The following is a 20,739-nucleotide window of genomic DNA, read 5'->3' on the forward strand; positions in this document are numbered from 1 at the left end:
AGATGTTTGGAGCTTAAACAGCATTTTCAGCAACCTAAAGATATTTCTTTTCCAGAGGAACTCAAGGTATCTGGCAGCTTTCAAATAGTATTAATGCAAGGGTATCCCTAAATATATTTCCATGCATTTTAAAGAATGGACATAAGGAACCAGGAAACCCTACTATCTTTATGGTTCTGATTTCATTCTTAGCATTTAAAAGCTCAAGGGTATCTCTGTATCTTTTGAGGAAGTTGAGATATTTTGTTCTCCTTCTATATTGGTGTCCTATGTACCCAGCTCTTCCCAGCCTGGTCCTGCCCAGGGCAAAGACTTTAATTTTTATCAGAAGTTTTCCTGTTCTCACCTTTGTACTTGCTACAGAACACACTGCTTGCTGTCTGGTTGCTAGAATCTAGCTTTCTTGTGCCCTGACCCAAGGTCTTATGTCCCTTAAGATTGTCCCCTGATTTTGGTTCCCTCCTATTTTGCTGATTGTCCTAGACACCACTTTTCTAAATGGATTTATAACAATTGCATTTCCTTGCCAGTATGAATTTTGTGTTATTGTTTTTTAATTCTCTACATCAAATTCCATGTTTAACAGAATTCTAGTCCTGTGTTTTCTGTATGCCTCATCTTGTTTTCCTGCTCCTTTTACCCTAATTCAGGTCCAGTGCTGATACTAATAATGTTTAATCCAAAACATCTGCAAACTGTGATAGAAACACTCCCTTCTTTACAACAGAGGTAAATATCATGTTTCTTAGCCTTGACTAAGCAAGGTGATTTTTAAAAATCATACCAATCTTTATATGGTTTCATTACTTTAAAGTCCTTATTGCCTTGACGTGGAGCAATTTTTCTCACGTCTATCTTGGAAGGCTACTTCTCCATAGAAAAAGGGAGAAGGGAAGAAGCACCAGCTGTTGTTAACCCAGGAAGGACAGCAGATGAGAGAGTCCCACACTCTTAAAGACGCGGCTTCTCAGCTCTCTTTATCGATTGCACTGAAGAAACAGTGGCAGATTTGGTCAGAGATCGCACAGTTTTTCTCACACTTAACAACACAATATGGGTCAGATATCAAGTATAGTTATGGATCATGCACTTTGGAACAGTATTTTCACTGTTTTATAATTTGATTGTTATGTCATTCATAGCCTAGACTTCTGAGATTAGTGTAGACTTTAGAATCAGATGTCTTAATTCAAATTCTAACAATTATCTGGATTATTTAACTTTTCTGACACATTTTCTTTATTTGAAAATAGAAACACTACAGTGACTCTGGGTGTCATGATGAACTAAGTGAGATCACTTATATTTTGCTTGTTTCTGAAAAGCGCTGGGTAATCTATAGTTAGGCACACACAAACGCATTCCAACACAATCTTATAACACCCGCATATCTCCAGATCCACCCACCTGCAAAATAGTAATTGCAGCTAACTTTACATTCACTGTTTATAGCAGATGTTATTCTAATCATTTTGCTCCATGAGCTCATTAAAATGCTTCTAATGTAAGAATGAGATATTATTGAAAGGAAACATTAATGCCTAATTTTTTTTCTTTTTGACCAATTTTGCATGCTTATATCTGGTAATCTGAACAACTAATTTGAAGACAACAATAAGCAATATAACAACCGTTGGTGAATTCTTACCATCTTGTCTAGTGAAACTCTGCATCATTTATAATATTTCTTTTATTTTTTATTCTCTTTAATGATTGATCAATCTTGAATTCTTACATCTGGTAATCTGAGTAACTCCACTGAAGATAACAATACATAATACAACAACCACTGTTAATCCCTATCATTTTGTTCTGAAACCCTGTATCGTTTTCATTGTTTTTGCTGTTTTGTTTTTGTCTATGTTGCTGGCATTTTGCTGTCGTTCTTTTTTATTATTCTGTTTAAAATTTTAAAATGATATAAATGTACTTAGTATCTTTATTTGATAGGGTCTACCGCGAAGAAAAGTGAAGTTAAGAAAGTAGGTAAGGGGGAAAACATACGAACTATAAGGAGTATATTTGAGATGGCGCTGAGGTGTTGGTGCCTCGGCAACTCGAATGAGGATGAAAGAACGGCGCAGCCTTCTCCTCGCTTCTTCCCTACATCACACCAAAAGGCTGTCAAAGGTAAACACGAAACGCGGAAAAAGCTGCATTAATGGCTCACCAGCCGATGTTGTTATAATTACTACCATTTTCATCATCATCCAAAGTCTTTGATATAACACACTAGAGTTACTGGTTCTTTATTGTGTTTGTTTTCTATACTCTGCAAACCCCGAGGAGAACAATTTAAATACTTCATTATTTACGATGAGTTTTTAGCGCATATATCTGCCTTGATAATTGCAAGAGAATCAAAGTGATTATCCACACTCCCCGCGACTTGCCCGGATCTTATTCAGTATTCACACACCTGTAACACCGTGGCAGTCAAGCATTGTGAAGGCTTTAATTTTCTGAATGTTTCAAATATGCACAGCAAAATCCATTGCTTCTTCCCACACCTCCTACAAAGCTTGATTATTATAGCAGAGCCTCATTACGGCCTAGTTTCACTGAATTCTCCCACTACAATTATAATTTGTCACTGCAGTCCCTAATGATAGAGAAACATTAAATAATGGGAAGAGCAATCAGAAGTCTAAAAACTCGGATCTCGTGTCATAGCAGGCTTTACATGGCCCTCCCAGCCAGTGCTTATAGTTCTTTCGACACTCAACTTACCTGGTATCCTTCCCTATTTCTACATAACATACAAATAGGCTGTACATTTTTCTTTTTGGTAGGATGGTTTCATTCAAAGTATACCCATAATTTAAACGGAGCAAAACTCTTTTTCATTTTAGAAAATCAGCAGAATTGGATTCATTAAAAAAACATAGCATTTCGGGTTTTAAAAATTTCAACAGTAATTACACATTTTGCAAATACTGTGTGGTGTAAAATAGCAAATAGTTCATGATATACAAAAGCAGAGTAGCCAGGCAAAGTGGTACATGCCTATAATCCTTACTCTTGGAGGATTATGAAGGTCAAGTATAGCGTGGCAATTTAGAAATTTACTAAGACCTTGTCTTAAAATGTTTTTAAAAATACAAATAAAAAAGGCTTTGAATTTAGCTCAGTGTGAAAGTCCTAGGTTTGGTCCCTAGTATAGAGACAGAGCAAGAGAGAGACAGACAGACAGACAGACAGACAGAGAGATAGAGAGAGAGGGAGAGAGGGAGAGAGAGAAACAAAGAGAAGGCAAATAGCTCATGGTATAAATTTTCTAAAAAAATAAAGAATGATTATGATTAGAAAGTAGGCATTTTGAACAGAGAAGTTTGAGAATTTATACGTTATGTACCTTCTATCTTATTTCTCATAATGTACTTCATTGGACCCTTTACAGTGAGGTCATATTCTTTCCTTGTTTTTCTCTCTCCGGCTATACTATCACCACGCTGGCCTTAGCTCACTGCGTTCCCAAGTCTGGATTTTCCCAAACTCAACACTCTAATCCCGAATAAACAGCCAAAGCTGCCAGATACATCTGTATCTCAGGGACATGTATCTATTGAATTGAAAATGTTAAAAAAAATCTCAGCCCTGGAATTGATACTTTATTGCTTAAATTTTATAAGCAAATTTAGACTAAGAAAATTTGTGAACTATATGTGTTTTAACTTTTTGATACACCCAAATGTAAAAGGGATAGTATAATTGAGTGTCATAGACAGAGAAGTTCCATTTTGCAAATTAAAACATGCCAATAATTATTTATGACTACTATATGGAACTGTCCATGGTTTAATAACATATAGAAAAATTTGATGGTGATACAGAGTACTTTTAAAGATTTTCTTTTTTCTGTGAGGTGTCCTAGTTCATCACAAGGAAAGGGACACTTCATGCCTGTGAATCTAGTTATATTTTTAAACTCTGAAATTATTTTGGTACCCTCATAGGACATTGCATTTTACTTTTCTCAAGCCTGACACTTTTATTTAAATAAGGGATTCCCCTGTTTTTTTGAAAGTAAATTTATGTTTCAATCTCATTTACTTACACTAAACTTAGGGCTTTACAAAAGTGCTGTTTGAGCTGGAGGAAGCTAACACTAAAACTCTATGATTTAGAAGAAAAGTGGAGGTTACAGAAATTGGAGCAATGATTCCCCAAGTCTAGAGGAAAGAAAGTGCTGGCAGATGCAAGCTGATTGCCTCTCTCTCCTGGAAGGGACAGGTTATCACAAAGATAAATCCATTAAAGTGTCTCTCTGGCTTAGAATCAGACATTTGGCTACCTCTGCCTGAGTATAAAGCAGTTAGAGAAAATTTATGTAATAATTCTTATTTTGTGTAACAAGACAAATCCCTCATATAGCTTCCCCACTTTTACCACTCAGAAGAGACTAACTGAAATATTGTACACTGCCCTTATAAGCTACAAAATAGAACTAGAGTACTTTTTTCTCCAAGGGGGCACACCTTAATGAGAACACTCTTTGGATCACAACATGAAGTTTACAGAGTGAAACAGACGGGCTCTTTCCTAATCTGCTTATATGCAGACCATACTATAAAAAGAAATAGGTGGTCTAGATGGATTATGACAGAAGAAAATGAAAACTTGCTGTTCCCATTATTAATATTATGGCTGTTGCCATCCTTTGTATAAAAAAGCCATCCATTCTGATAGTGAGTACTTTATGCAAAATTCCAGGTAAAGTTGCAGAGTTGTTCATTAAGCAGATACGGGGATGCATTATTTGAGGCACTTCAATGATTTTAACAAGAAATTAACAAGGACTCTGCCAAATCAAACAAATGAATGGTATCTGGCACACATTTAGAAAGTTCTTCCATTAAATAATTTGGAAATAAAGTGCTTATAATAAAAGCCACTGGTCATCTGGGAATGGCTATCATCTTTGCATGTATTCTTTTAGAATTAAAGAAGTCTCAGTTAATTGAGAATGTTGTATAAAATACTGATTAATCATGGTTTAGATGATAATATTCTTCAATGTATATTTCAACATTTTATTTCCTTTTAACTGTCAACTGATACTCTTAGTTTTTGGAACATGAATTCCTTCAGCATGACGGTATCTCCCCTGCCAGGTAAGTATGGAGCATGATTTCTTAAGCAAGAATAATTACATTGTTCAAAGATGCCTAGAATTCAGCAAATTTAATTTTAACAATAATAATGAATTGAGAGGGCTAGCTATGCAGAAATTCTTCCTGAGCAATATCATAATTCATGGTTAATGCCAACATTGTAAATTACTTCATAATGTTTACTCATAAAGCAGAAATACCTGTATTCTGTGTAAAACTTTCTAAAATTAAGGGATAGAGATTGTTTTCTATCAAACATAAGTTAAAGAATATATCTTTGCAATTTAATTAAGATGATAAGTTACTGTTCAAGCCCCATTACCTTGTAAATATCCAGGAACCCGCACTGGTGGTCGAATCTGGTGTACAGTTCATTCAGCATGCTGATCACTTGCATGGGAGTACACTGGGCGCAAATAGCTGTGAAGCCAACAATGTCAGAAAAGAGCATGGTGACATCATCAAACTTTCTGGCCTGCACTTGCTGCCCTTGCCACAGTTGCTGGGCCACATCGCCAGGGAAAATAGAATACAGAAGATCCACAGTCTTCTTCTTCTCTTCTTCCAGGGCCTGATGAGTTCTTTCTAAAGTGGCCTTTAATTTATCCATCCTCTTCTTTAAGCCATCTTGGGCCTTCGCCTGCTCACCAACCAGAATGACATCCCGGGTAGCATCATGGATAGGGATGTCTGAGAGGTGTAGCCCTCGACCCATGAGTTCATCCAACTTGTCCACACACGGGGAGCCCAAAAACAAGATGGAATTTGATTCTGGGACGTGGATCATCTGTCCTTTGATTTCCATAACCTGTGGAATTAACATGGAATTTTGATCAGTCATCTTCATGTAGCAAGTTAATGAAGGATAACATTATTTGATGAACAGGAAGAATCGGAAATATTTTCTTAACTATACGGATTTGGTGCATTCATCTATGCAAATTTCTATCCGATGTACAGTCAATAAAAACTACATGCTTCAGAACAGAAACAATTATTTTGTATCTCAGCTACTTTCCTAAAGAGAAATAATAAAATACAAAATGGGATCAATGAAAAGTGAAACAGGAAAACATTTTTTATTCAAGATCAAATTATTCCCGGGTACATTATGGAACTGTTTTATAAGCCAATTTAAAACTTTCAGCCTGCTACATAATATAATTAGGATAAATTCATCTGTCAAAATAACTACATGTAACTGTCATTAAAATGACACTTCTTTCATAATATAAATCTAAAAGCTTACAATGAATCAAAATAGTTGTTTGGCCTTACATATGTCATTTTTCAACCAGTCATCATCACTGGAAAATGTAGTAGTCATTTTAGAAGACTAGAGTAGCAGACAGTTCATTTAGCCTTAAAAGTAACTTAAGGTACCATTGACCCATGATTACTAGAAAATAACCATTATTCAACTAATGTGTTCACAAAACTAAAAATAAATCCCCAAATTAGCGTATCACTAAGAATTCAGGTAATAAATAAGAATCTCAGGGTTATTAATTTAATCCTATCCCTCTATTCTGTGTTCTTCCTGTAAACTTGGGGGATTAACAGTTAAAAAGTAAACTTTGTTAACATAAGATTTTGTATCTAGCTTACTACCTCAATGAGCAACTTCAGAAGGGATGAACACCAGTAGGAAAGGAAAAGGACATAGGTTACGGCTATCCAAATGTAGTCGTATGGGTTAAATTAAGGTATTTCAGCACACCTGGGGAGGAAACGCGCTGTAACTACCAGAGACCAACTGGCTAAGCGTCGACCACCTGGGCCTGTGCCCTAGTATCATCTGTCTCATTTTCCACTGCCATATGGAATGCATGCAACAAAATCATCTTCCTTTATTTTCCATAGCATGAAGTAATTGCATTAATTGATGAAACAAACAGGATAGAGTAAATTTAGGGTAAGCTAAAAAATATATATATTTTTAAGCCTACATATATACATATATATATAGATATATAATTTCATTATAGAGCATTCACAAAAATCTTATTTATGTAAGAAAATAAAACTGAGTTCCTGAGGGAAAAACAATGTCGTAAAGGCCAGCAGAACATCACAGCCTCTCCAGTACCTGGAATTGAGATACCTAGAAGACAACCACTTATCAAGTAAAAGAAGATCTCTAGGAATCAAGAAAGCATGGGCAGGAACACTAGAAATCAAAGAGAAACTGAAAAAAAAAATGAAGACAACGCAGAGAAGACAATGAAGCCCTAAGCGTTTGCGCCTTCTGGGTGCCCAAAGTCACACTCTCTCCTATTAGGGTTACTGCCTGTCATTCTGTGACCTCCTTCCCCTGAGGCCGCTCCGTCCATATTCCCTGGAATGTGACAGTCCCAGCCCCTGAGGAGGACCTGTTTCCACAAATCAAGCTAAGCCTGAAAGGGATGGGTCCCTCTGATAAACAACAGATGGGAAGCACTGCCCCCAAGAAAAGCCTATAGCTATTGTGAGCTGCAAATACAGTAACTCTGGCAGGTTAGAGTTGGAGAAGAAATCCACTGCAGGCTCCACCATATTTGGCTGTGATACAATCCGGAGCCATTTTGTGAAGATTTTGGTTGTCTGAGGTTGTGCTACTTTGGGAATCAAGACAATGTAAGATATGAATGATCATTTTGGTAAAGAATTAGAAATTATGAAAAGAAAGCAGACAGAAATACAAAATAGAAAAAATTCAATAGAAAGTATGGGTAGCAGATTTGACCCATGTGAGGACAGAGTGTCCTAAATTGAAGACAACATGGACATAGAGATCATAAACTCAATGATGAGCTAAAGACGGCAAGGCGACATGCCAAATGGATCCAATAGTTGCCGGCTAACTAAAAAGAAAAAAGTCACTCAGAATTATAGAAATAAACAAAAACTAAGAACACAACTTAGAATATATAAAAAATATATTCACAACTTGACCACAAAGAGTTCCTTTCAAAAGCAAGACTCTTCCCTGGGCACTTTAGATACAGTTTGGAATGTGACATCTAAATAAAATAAAATCACTAGACTTTTCATTTTCTGTCATTATCTACCTGCCAGCTACACCTTAATTTTAAAACAGTGTATTTGAAATATAATTTTCAAATTGGTTTTGCTGTCTTTAATCATGTGATGATTCTTTTGGGTATAATATGAACCTTGGTATGTGCATGGTAGCTATAGGTTGTATTTTATGGTGTTTGGATGATTTTTCTTAATTGAAATAAAACACTAACTTCTAATTGTAAAAAATGTATTCACTAAATTCATAGCAGAAAAAATTTCCAAATCTAGGGAAAGAATTCAATTGTAGGTATAAAAGGCATTCAGAAGTCCAATTAGCCATAATCAGAAAAAAGCCTCCACACAATACATCATAATCAAAATTCCAGAAGTTCAATGAAAAGAGCAAATATTTTAAAAAGCTGTTTGAGAAAAACCAGCAAGTAACCTATAAACACAAGTCTATCAGAATAATAACCAATTTTTCAGCACAAATTTTAGAGGGCAGAAGAGCTTGACATGAAGTTTGTCAAGCCCTAAACAAAAACTATTGTGAACTCAGAGTTCTATATCCTGAAAAATTAGCCTCTAAGATTGATGTACAAGATTTTACATGACAAGAAAAATACTAAAGAAACACATGATCATTAAAGTAGCACATAGGAAATACTTAAAGGAATCCCACATGAAGATGAAGAGGTCACCAGCACCAAAGAGCACAAAGGAAAGTATATTTCTAACTAGGGAAAAAATAAAGGGATCAGCACTGAAAAAGTAATGCAAAAGCAGGGCTCAGTAAATACCCTACAATAATAACTCTCAATGTCAATGGTTTTAACTTCCCATTCAAAAGATGCAGACTGACAGGTTGGCTAATAGAATAAAGTACATGTTGCCCACAGGAGATGTACCTCATCCAAACAGAATGAATTAATAAAGAAAATAGTGTATATATACACAATGAACTAAGGATAAATATGAGTCATCTGTAGGAACATGGATTCACTTTGAGTCTATATTACTAAGTGAAGTAAATCAGATATAGAAAGTTAAATATTGCACACTTTTTAAAAAATGAGACACACAAAACATAAATAATTTAAAGAGCAAAATAAAAGACAGATGATAGGGAATAGGAAGATAGACTTTATGGAGATAGAAAGGGGTTCTGGGGATGAGTGGAAAAAGACGGGGAGGGGAAGAGAAAGTACAAGGAATAAGATGTGGTATGTACATATATCACTATAATATAGTGAGTTAATCAACATTTTACAAACACATAAAAACTTTTTTAAAAATGAATCTGCTAGATGTAGTAATTTTTATGAAATAAAATGTTCACTTTTATCTTATGCAAAAATTTTGCTAAAATTCAGTATTTTGTCCTTTTATTCAAAATGCTCTCATTTATACACTGAAGTATATGTTGAATGTTTTCTATTTGAAAACATTTCTCTGGGAGCTCAGGATAAGCCAATACAATATGGCTCGCCTTCTAAAAAAGGTGAGAAGTCCATGATGTATAGATGGAGAATAGGGTGAAAGAGACATTCTCATTTCTTCAGCCAAGATGGGTTCTCAAAACACTACAGGCTATTGTTGAAATAGAAAGCAAATAATTGTCCTGTGTAGTATTTCAGATTGTTTTATAAATGCCCAAAAAGCCCTTTGGGGGAGCAGTGTTATTACTGATATATATCTTTCCATTGTTAAGGTATTAATTACAAAGAGAGATACATATTTTACACTCTCATCATTTAAAATATTAATATGTTAAATTTTTCTTAAGTTTTAACAGGAGGGCAAAATATTTTAAAAGGTTTAGGGTAGGGTTCACAATAGGCAGCTGAAAAGACAAATTGTTGCTTCAAATGTAAATGAAATAGCTTTTTGTATATTTATCCACATTCAGTTCTGTAAGAATGCCACTTCTGGATATTGCTTATAGTCTTCCAGATTTCTGTTATATCTGATATAATTTATGAAAGCAAAAACAGAATAATATATTCCTGGGTCTTTGAGAGTTAAAAGGGTTTCTAGAAAAGGTTTTACTCTCACAAAACAACATTACTTGTAAATAACTAGCTCTAATGCAAACACGAAGGCATTCCTAAGTGCCAAGAACAAGAAGCTTCTATTCTCATATCCCTAAGATTGTTTGTATTTCTATATCCTCTACTCACTCACCTGATAGACTGTGTAAGTTGAAGACACCCGCAAAAGTATCCCGCTACAAGCACACAGTCAGGGGTACTCTTCAAGTGTGCTGAAAAAAAAAATGGCTACCAAGGTACCTGGTCTGGGTAAGATTGTCCTACACCTTCAAGCAGTATGACCAAGGACCAGTGAGAGAACAAAGGCATGGAATATGCCTACAAGATAAGAAGAGCATCACATAAGCTTTGAAAACTGCATTCATTGTTGCTACAACTCACAAAAATGGGCCAGGACCTGTGTGGTAACCTAAACAGAGTAATATCATATTAATACTGAAAAATAAACAATGTAATTGTCAAACAATCAGGACATAGTAAGAAATTATTTACTTATAATAAGAATTCAGAAAAACACAACTAGAATGAGAAAAGGAAATCAACTGATGCTAATACCACATTGAATCAAATGTTGAATATCTGTCAAAAATTTTAAAGAAAGCATCATAAAACATTTCAAATGAATACAAATTTTTTAAAATAAAGAAAACCACAACCTCTCAGTAAAGCAATAAAGACATAAAATAACCAAAGAGAATTTATAGAGCTAAAAACTATAGAAACAAAGACAGAAAACTTGCTGGATGGGTTGAAAAATAGCAGAGATGAAAGAGGATAGCATTAATAAATTTGAGGATGGTTTGAAGAAATTTACTTAATCTAAAGGACAAGCAAAAATAGACTAAAAAATGCCTTCAGGATCTGTAGGACAGTACAAAAATATCTCATATTTATACTATGAGTCTCAGAGCAGAGAGAGTAAGATTGAATTTGTATTGAAAGAAAAATAATGGATGAAAATGTATGAAGTTTGCTCAAAGGCATAAACTCAGGTTTCATAAGCTATATGCATCTCTAATATGTTAAATGCAAATCCATTCTAAAATCATCATTATTAGGTTTCTGAAAAATAGATATAAAGAAAAGATTTTAAAGGCATCCAGAGTTCAGCAAGCACAGCCTGATAGGTGACTCTGGCTGCAGATTAGAAGACCAGAAAGTGACAGGAATGAGGAGGACCATCAAAGCCAGCCTCAGGAGGTTTCAGTTGGAAACAATAACTTTGTTGGCATTTGGACAACAGGCCATGTGTGCTGTGCTGTGGCAGAAGCCTGTTTACATTTCTCCCATGTCTCAAAACTAGATGAGACTGGGATAAAGGCAATGGGCAAATTCATATAGTAGAGGAAGTTCCAAAGCAGCCCAATGTTGAGACTGTGGCACAGATACTTCTAGTGGCTTTCTGCCATATGTATAAAGTGAGAAGCAAGAGCAAAAAGTAAAGTTGAATGATTTGGAAATTTTTGCAGGTGGACAGAAAGGAAGTGTCTGGGAAGTTTGGTCCAATTTGTTTGCTGAAAAGATTAGCATTTTTAAAGTCATTACTTTGCATCGGAACAATGGGAAAGACAATGTGAGGGCATTTCAGGAATCAGCACAAAGCAGTTTTAAGGGAGTAAAAGTGTCAAACTTTTTTGAGAAGAGATTGCCTGGTACTCCCATTTGTAAAATGCCTTCTAGGGAACTGTTTCTACAAGACTTACTTTATCATTCTCAGCCATCTAGGTTCTCAGAGAGCACTGCAGACAAGGTGCAAGGGAACCTAGCTATTGCTTCTGCTAATAGAAGACTTTAGCACTGTCCACATGGTACTGCTTTTACTGGCATGCAGAATGCAAGAGTTAAGGGGTCAGAGTTAAATGGACAAATAGCCTAAAAATTCCTCAAAAGAAGACATACACATGGGCAACAGGTACAGCCATACATCTCATAATCATGCTGAGGTCAATTAAGAACCACACATGCAACAGTAGCCCCATAAGATTGTATCACCTAGGGCCAGGGATATAGCTCAGTGGCATAAGTACCTGCCTGGCAAGTGTAAGGTTCTGAGTTCAATTCCCAGTACCAAAAAAACAAACAAAAAGAAAGATTATATCACCTAGTAAGATAGCCATACTAGTTTGTGTAAATACACTGTATGATGTTCAAACAGCAATCAAGTCACCTCACAATGCATTTCTCAGAATATATTCTGATCCTTACTCAATAAATGACTAACTAAAAAATTTAATATCATTAACCATCAGTGGAAATGCTAATTAAAGCCACAGTGAGACGTCATTTTACACACAGTAGAACAGTTATAATAAAAAAATGAAAGATAACAAGTGTTAGTAGGGACATGGGGAAAAGGCAACCCTTGCATTTGCTTGTCAGTATGTAAGTTAGTGTACCTATGGTGCTGTAGAGGAGGTTCTTCAAATAACTACAAGTCCACCTACAATAGGACCCATTAATCTCATTATTTGGTATATATCTAAAGAACAGGAAATCCCCATATTGAAGTCATATTTCCATCTCTATGTTAGCTGTAGCATTATTTACAACAGCCAAAATATGTAACTAGCCTAAGTGCTCATCAAGGCATGAATGTATATATGTGGTGTGTATACACAATAAAAGTTCCCTTTACGCACAAGGGAATGGCACGTCATTCAGCTTCCAGAAGAAGGAAATCCTGTCATATACAACAACACAGATAAAACTAAAGACATTAGGTCAAAATTTCAATTAGAAAAATAAGTAAATAAATACAAACAATATGGATAATATTTTGTTTCCTTTTTACACATTCATACTGATCATTCTATTTGTGTGACTGTGCTTTGGTTCTTAGACTATAACTAGCCAGAGAAATAATAAGTTTTGAAACAAAACATATTTTCTCCCATAGGGCTATTCACATTTTCAGATGCCAAATTAATACCTGCATTGATGACAGTTACCCATTCACTTATTCATTGGTTTTACATGTATTTACTTAATAAGTTTACCTTGCATTATTATGCAATGCAGAAAGTTAATCAAGTAATCTTTCCCTTTTTACTGAGATTAACAATAGAAAATTATGTATCTGTGGGTGGGGGGAATAACATGGGCTAGTTAAGTTAATATTTATTCAATAGATTGAAATTTTGTCCTTGTTCAAATTTAAGAAGATATAAGATTCATATTTTCATTTAAAACTAAACCCAAAAAGACAAAAATATAACTTCTCACACATTTTATTTCTGTACCTTATTTTTCCAGGTGCTTGTATTTAGCATCATTTCTATTCTGTTCTATTCTTAGAAACTCATTCCAAAAATGAATTTGAATTCTGTCTTGATAGTTAAGCCGGTGAACAACATAACCAAGCCTATTTACTATTCTGTGATTAGATGCTACTTTTTAAAAAGTCATAATAGAATTCATGTACTATTTAAATGAAATAAGTTTGTGCTTTATACTTAAACGAATGTTTTGGCATTCCTTTATGTAAATTTTCCAAATGTGAAATGTTTGTTGTGCTTTTTATTTATTCATTTTTTACTTAACATGAATTAAATTTCACACTATGTGGGCAATATTAAATTGATATGTAGTTTTTAATATGTTGCATATAAAAAGACTGCCTTTTTCCCAAAGGATACAAACGATTTTATTTTTCAGTACATTCACATAGTCAGTAAATCACACACATTAAAAGGCACAGAGCTGACTGTCTTCCTTGTTTTGTTGCCTGCAGTTACCCTGTAATTCTGGGGTGCTTTTGTCACCACACTGTCATTCACATATTATGAGGGGGATTTGGATTGTACTTGTAAATATATGGCTTATGAAAGAATGTATATACATATATATATTCTACCAAGTATTCTGCAAAGACATGAAACACTACACTTTTTTCAAGGAAATGTTATAAAAATGATATAGGAAAAGCACTATCATACTGTTACATAAAGATAAATGAAACTTCCTCATAGCAATAGAGGACTTCTTGGCTGATTAAAATCTCACTGATCACTGTGCCCCAGCCAATTTAACACAAGAATCCTAGGCCTAAAAGGCCTAAAAGCAGACAAACTTTCAATTATTACACTTTATGTGTGTATGCGTGTGTATGTGCATGGATTTATGTTAATTTTTTTTTCTCTCCTTCATTTATCCTATGAATTACGGGGTAGGGTATGTATCAAGACTGGCTGTTTAATTTGTTACTTAGTAACAAAAAGAATATTTTGGCAATTTTGTTGGATTGAATTAAATATTTAAAAGAAATAAGTAGAATTTCTCTTATGAACCAGATTGGTAAAACTCACATACTGGAAATCTTGACTGATGGATAAGTATAATTAAGGAAATTATTAATGCAGATGGAACTTTCTAATGGAATAATAGGGCAATTGCTTAGTCTAGGACATATACTATGGCTAAAGAAATAACAAAAGTATTTTTTATAGAAATGATTATTGTTCAAAAGAAATACCTATGATAATGAAAATCTGGTTAGTGGGACTAAACAACTAAATTATGTTATAAATTTTAAATTGTATTTAATGTAATTATATTGGCTACTGACTCATGTATCAAATAGCATAATTCCAAAGGAAAATCTGTAGTTCCAGTACTAAGTCTCTTATCTATGCTAGGAAGTACATTTTATTTGCTTGTGGGTAAGAAATGATTTAATATTTGTATCACAGAGGTTTTCTATATTTAAAGATGTTACACAGAAATTTCAAAATATTATTTGTATGAATTTTACTCAGTTCTAAAAATAGACAAATTTCAAACAATCATGGCATCTTCCCTCTTGGTACTTATACCTATTCTAGCTCAAAAAACCGATACATTATGTACCATGTATGTAATATATAATGAGCATATGTGTATATATTGTATAATGTATGTACATTATATGAAGAATAGGAAAGGAAAGAGGGAGAAAAGGAGGGAGAAAGAGGGAGGGAAGGGGGAATGATAAACAGAATTAAGAAAATTGCAGGGCAGAAGCAATTTCCTAATAGAATAATACAGCAAATCTTATTAGGGATGGAGGGAGAGAGAGGGAGAGAGAAGAAAAGGGAAGAAAGCAAAGGTGACAGAGGGATGAGGGACCCTTCAGCCACAGCACAGCTAGAGCCTAAGAAAATATATCTTTGAAGCATGGCATTGGTGGTCTCTGACAAGATAAAAGAGGTGTCCAAGAACACTCCTCCAAAGCAAGAAAATACATTAAAAAGCTAACAACCATCACCTACATACCAAACCAAACAAACAAACAATGAGAGCTTGATCTGGCCCCCTGACAGGGGCAGAGAGGAGGCAGGCTACCCTGACAAGTGCGTGGTGAGAATATCGCTATGGGGACTTTGAGGCTTGGAACGGTGTGATGTCAATGTCGGGAGCCTAGTCATAGTTTCCTGAGTTGAATATTTATCCTCAAAGAAGACTACAGTTATCTCTAAGCATCTAAAACATTCTCTCAAAATGCTCAGTGACTGAAAGCAAACACTAAACTGAAATCTCCCAAACTGTAGATATTGGGAGGGTCAGGTTCAGAGTACAGAATGTGTATAACAAGTAAGGGTACAATCATAAAGGTAGACATGCACCAGGGAATGAAGAGATGCTAAAAATTCTGACCACATCTTCAAGGGAGTGACAGCAGCATTTACCTTGCTTAATGCAAATGAGACTGTATAGCACAACTGTAGTACCTGCACAATTAGCCCTCAATAAATGTTAGCTCGCTGCATTATAGATTCTGTACTATCCTAAATCTGAATCAGAAACCCTGTTGATGGGCTCAGGAATGATTTATTTCAACACATTCAACATGGGATTGTGGACATCAGCCATACTGCAGAAATATTCTCTCAAATATCACCTGTCCAGGGAGTGTAAATGAGAAAATAGACACAAGTGAAACTGGTCACAAGTGAAATTGGTAAGAAAGGCAGGGACTTGAACACAGAATGCTCACCACCCACAGCCCCACATCACTTTCCACACTGTCATAAATATGTATTAAATGAAATAGAGAAGAATATGGCATTAGGTGGTGTCCAAGAGCTAGAACATGAGCAAGTCAATCAAATAGCTTATAAGGATATTAATCAAAGGTGAGTTACAAAGCCATTTCAACAAATGTTTTAGACTGTAGTTGTTTGAGCAACTTTATGAATGATTTTCCTCCATGTTTGGAGAGTCCTATAATTGTTTTGTTATTCGATACGTACTGCCTAGTTCCTCTTCCTATTTGAACATTTTCTCCCAACTAGGGAGAGGGAGGAGGAAGGGAAGAAAGGGAAAAGGAAAAACTGATGAGAAAAGAAGGAAAAAATGGAAAGCTTTTGTAAACAGGGAAGGGAAGAGGGGTTCAAGGAAGGCTATGAGGATGGTGAAAAAAGAATCAATTTAAATCATGTACAGGTACAAATTCCCTACAATGAATGTGATTATTATGTGTACCTAAAACATACCAATAAACTTAATTAATTGAAAAAAAAGGAAAAAATAATATGCATTCAATTTGAAGACTTGAATACTCTGGACATACCCTCAATGTTGGGCAAAGTTCTGTTTGACAACAAAAGTCTATGCATGACCAATTAATAAATACTTTTATTAGCATACTGGGGATTGAACTCAGAGTCTTGAATACGCTAGGCAAATACCCCACCACTGATCTATACAGCCAGCTCTTTTCATTTTATGTTGAAACAGTCTTACTAAGTTGCTCAGGCTTGCAATGTTCCTGCCTCAGGCCCCTGAGTAGTTTGATTACAAATATACATCACCATATCCAGCCTATAATCAATTCTTAATGAGCCTTTGGACATGTGTAGCATGTTAGAATTTTCAAAGTGTCTCCATGCACACTTTTATTTTGCTTTTCCAGTGTTTATGGAACACAAGATCAAAGCTAAAACCAGGGAAGGTGGAATGAGTCCGCAGAGATCTAGCAGTGGTTAAGTTAGGGAGGCCTTTGCAGGGCCTGGAAGTCTATACTAGTGTTCTATCCATATATAGCATGGACAGATGAGAGGAGTAACACCTTTGAAACTATAAATGATCTGAGTTTAAAACTTAATTCTACGGCTTGCTGGGAGAGTATCCATGGGTATACCACTTGGCCTCTCGGGGCCTTCGTGATCCCATCGGTGAGATTGGGATAAGGATAATTCTAACACAGTAACACTGGAATAAAGTGTTAACAAGACAATACATATAAAAAGCATAGCCTAGCAACCATATAAAAAAGCATTCAATAACTGCTTACCAATTGTTGTTCTCGTTCTTGTTAGGTTAAGCATTATGACAATGATAATGATTATTCAGTTAGTATGTGATATCACAAAAATAAGAGCTGATAATAGAATTATGTTGAAGAATTTAAAAAGATACAGTTTAAGATGTAATATAAAATAGGCATGGAATGTAAGTTTAGAAAACCATCCATTATGCATTGCAGGGTTTTCAATAGGGGAAAAATATTTTTAAAAGTCTATAAATAGTTTTCTGTTTTGCTTCATCAATTAAAAAATTTCACAAGACATGCAAAATGCCACATAAATTACAACATGATGATGAAGAGGACTCTGCAATGGCAAAACATTTTAAACACACATCCTCAGAATGAGTTTTTCCAGGCATTCTTGTAAACATGAACAATGTGTAAAAAGCTCTGACAAGATGATTGAACTGAAGAGACATTACTTGGAAGCTGGCCGTGACAATGAAAAACACATGAGCTTTGGATGGTAAGGAAGCATTCCAAGATGAATCGGAAATTGAAAGTCCAGAGAGAAAAGAGCACTTACATGCAGGGCCGTGAAGAAAGACCAATCTGATTATAGCAGAAATCAAAGGATTGAGAAGGAGCTAATGAAGTTAAACCATGTGGCTGAGGTATGATCTTTGGAGTATGAGCCTAGACATGCAATTGGCTTTCTCTACTCTCTCCCCAGTAACTATGGAGGCCACTTCTCAAAGTTAGTAAAGTCACAAGATGGAAGACTGTCTTACTGCAGTCTGCCTGATAGCAGACCGGCTCTGGAGTGATATGCAACCTATGTACAGTACAAGAAGCAAACACTTAGTGTGTTAAGGACTGGGATTTGAAGGTTGTTATCCTTGTGTGCCTTGACTAATACAACAGGTTATACTAAAAGATTATCTTCTCCAGCTTCATCACACCTTGAAAGTGACCTACATTTACTAGTCCCTTGGAAGAAAGAATCCAGCATGATTCTTTCCTGACGGACTAAACTGGACAACAGTCACCATCATCCCCATGAGTATTCTTGTTTTAAGGTTGCATACCCTAAGTTAAAGGCAGTGGTCTGAGATCAATCTATATTTCAATATCTAAGTCTGAATCTAAACCTTTGCTTAAAAGATGGATACATGGTTAGTTTAACGCTCATCCAACATTAATCATCATGAATTATAACGATATAAATTTTTATCCCTTTGAACTTCCATGACATGTACGTCTTGCATTCCAGTCAGATAGTTTCAAAGTCTTTCAAATTACTATAAATAATTTAAATGTCCTCTTAGATCTGAATGTTCGCACATAGTATTTAAATTAATACATTGTTTGAGGGGATAGTGAAAGGATAATCCCGCTGAAACTGAAAACCTCTAGGGCATACTACGAATCAGACTTTATTCTTTTCTGATATTTACTTTAAAATTTAAATTCATTGTCTAATTTAATTTTATTGTAACCTAGTTAGTGAGAACACACCTGAAAATGCAGAATGAAAGAAGTTATGTGGTGTCTCCAAGCTCTTTGCTTAGGAAATGCAGAGGCAGGACTAGACCATAGGTATCCTTGTGTTGAACAAGACTGTTGCCTATATCTTTCATTGTTACCACAAAAGTATTTTTTTAAAAGTGCATATGTATAAATGTGCATTGGGAAACACTCAAAAAAATCTCTCACATGGAACCCAGAAATCTCTATCCTGTTATGCGATTCTTGTTTGAGTATTTTCCTTCTCTTGGGAAGTAGACTTCATGACCAAATAATAATGACACATTTTTAAAAGGAGAATAATAAATGAACCTATATAACGGGATAGTATTGATAAATTAGAACAGTCCCTGGTATATAATAAAGATCACATGTTTGTTAAATAAAATTCTCATTTATAGTACTTTATAAGTGACTTGACTTCACACTTACCATTGTCCTACATGTTATTAAAGCTAGCTGTCTTAGTTTGCTACTGGAAACAAACACCACAAATGAATGGCTTAATGAAAAGAAACTCATTCTCTAACATTCTGAAGCTCGAAGGTCGAGACCAAGGTTTTGGCCGCATCCTGTTCCACCCAGGTGCTGGTAGCTCCTTCACCTGAGACAACATGACTATACTTCACGTGGTATTCCCTGTGTATGTGTCTGTCTGTGTGTTCACAATTTCTCCCTTTCATAAGGACACTAAGCATCCTGGATTAGGATCCCTATTAATAGCTTCCTATTATCCTGATTACCTCTGTGAGGATCCTATCTCCAAGGTTATATTCCTAAAGTTTTGGGTGCCAAGACTCTAATATATCTCCAAAGACTGGATACATTTCAACACAAAATATCAACCCTCAGAAACCATCTATTCACATGATTATTGAACTGATCCTACTGTGACTTAACAGTCTGTTGATGACCAAGGTTCATTAACATAGTACTCAGAGACAGTAAATTCATCCTCTCATCCTATACTGCAACAACTTGAACCATTCTTTATTCCTCTTCCAAATTATTTTCCTTGTTAGCATTACCTGGCACACTACTTTACTACTTTCCTTCTATCCTCATGACAGAATGAAAGACACGTAAGTATGGAGCTTTACTGTCACTTTGTTCTTGCTGCATTTCCTGCTATGTGGAATTGTTCATGCTACATAATAGGTTCTTTAATAATATTAATTACATAAATTCATATGGAGGCATTAAGTATAAATGGATAAAAATTAGATAATAGAAAGATTGGCAAAAACTTAAGTTTTGATTTACTTTAGGTCTTAATCTTCTTAATGGATCACCTCTCCCACTACTCTCCCTTTGACCATGGAAAGCATATTTGAATAAGGAAAATAGAAAATCTACTGGGTAGAAAGCTACCCAGTAGCCCACTATTGACCCAAGTATTTCTTCTATAAAAAGGAATACTTTCTAACAGTATAACTGACAGATAAAAAGTATGCATACAGTATACATGTCATTTTGATACATGTGCACATTGTGAAATGATTGCCAAAATGGAGCTAATTAACAAAACCATGATTTCATACAGTTGCTTTATTCATTTATGATAAAATTATTTACCATCTATTCTCTCAGTGTATTTGAAGTACATAGAACATTATTATTAGCTATAGTTGCCATGCTGTACGTGAGTTTTGCAGATTTCATTTGCTTCCTAACTCCACGTTCGTACCCTTGGCCAGCGTCTCCTCATCCCCGCCACACCCTGGCCCCTGCTAACCCACTCTTCTACTCTCTGCTTCTATGCATTTGACTTTGATATTACAAATATAAAAGCGATCACGCAATATGTTTTCCATGTCTC

At 35.2% G+C, this 20,739-nt stretch overlaps 1 protein-coding gene across 1 annotated transcript in view; it reads right to left on the bottom strand.

Annotated features, from left to right (window-relative positions):
- Gucy1a2 (guanylate cyclase 1, soluble, alpha 2) overlaps window positions 1–20,739 on the bottom strand; it is a 262,305-nt gene that overhangs the window by 110,691 nt on the left and 130,875 nt on the right. Inside the window, exon 5 of the mRNA XM_005378617.1 lies at window positions 5,437–5,922. Within this exon, the coding sequence (XP_005378674.1) occupies window positions 5,437–5,922 (486 nt within the window). The remainder of the gene's footprint in view (window positions 1–5,436; window positions 5,923–20,739) is intronic.

Source organism: Chinchilla lanigera, unplaced genomic scaffold (genome assembly GCF_000276665.1).
Source record: "Chinchilla lanigera isolate Chin_1 unplaced genomic scaffold, ChiLan1.0 scaffold00011, whole genome shotgun sequence".
Classification (NCBI taxonomy): Eukaryota; Metazoa; Chordata; class Mammalia; order Rodentia; family Chinchillidae; genus Chinchilla; species Chinchilla lanigera.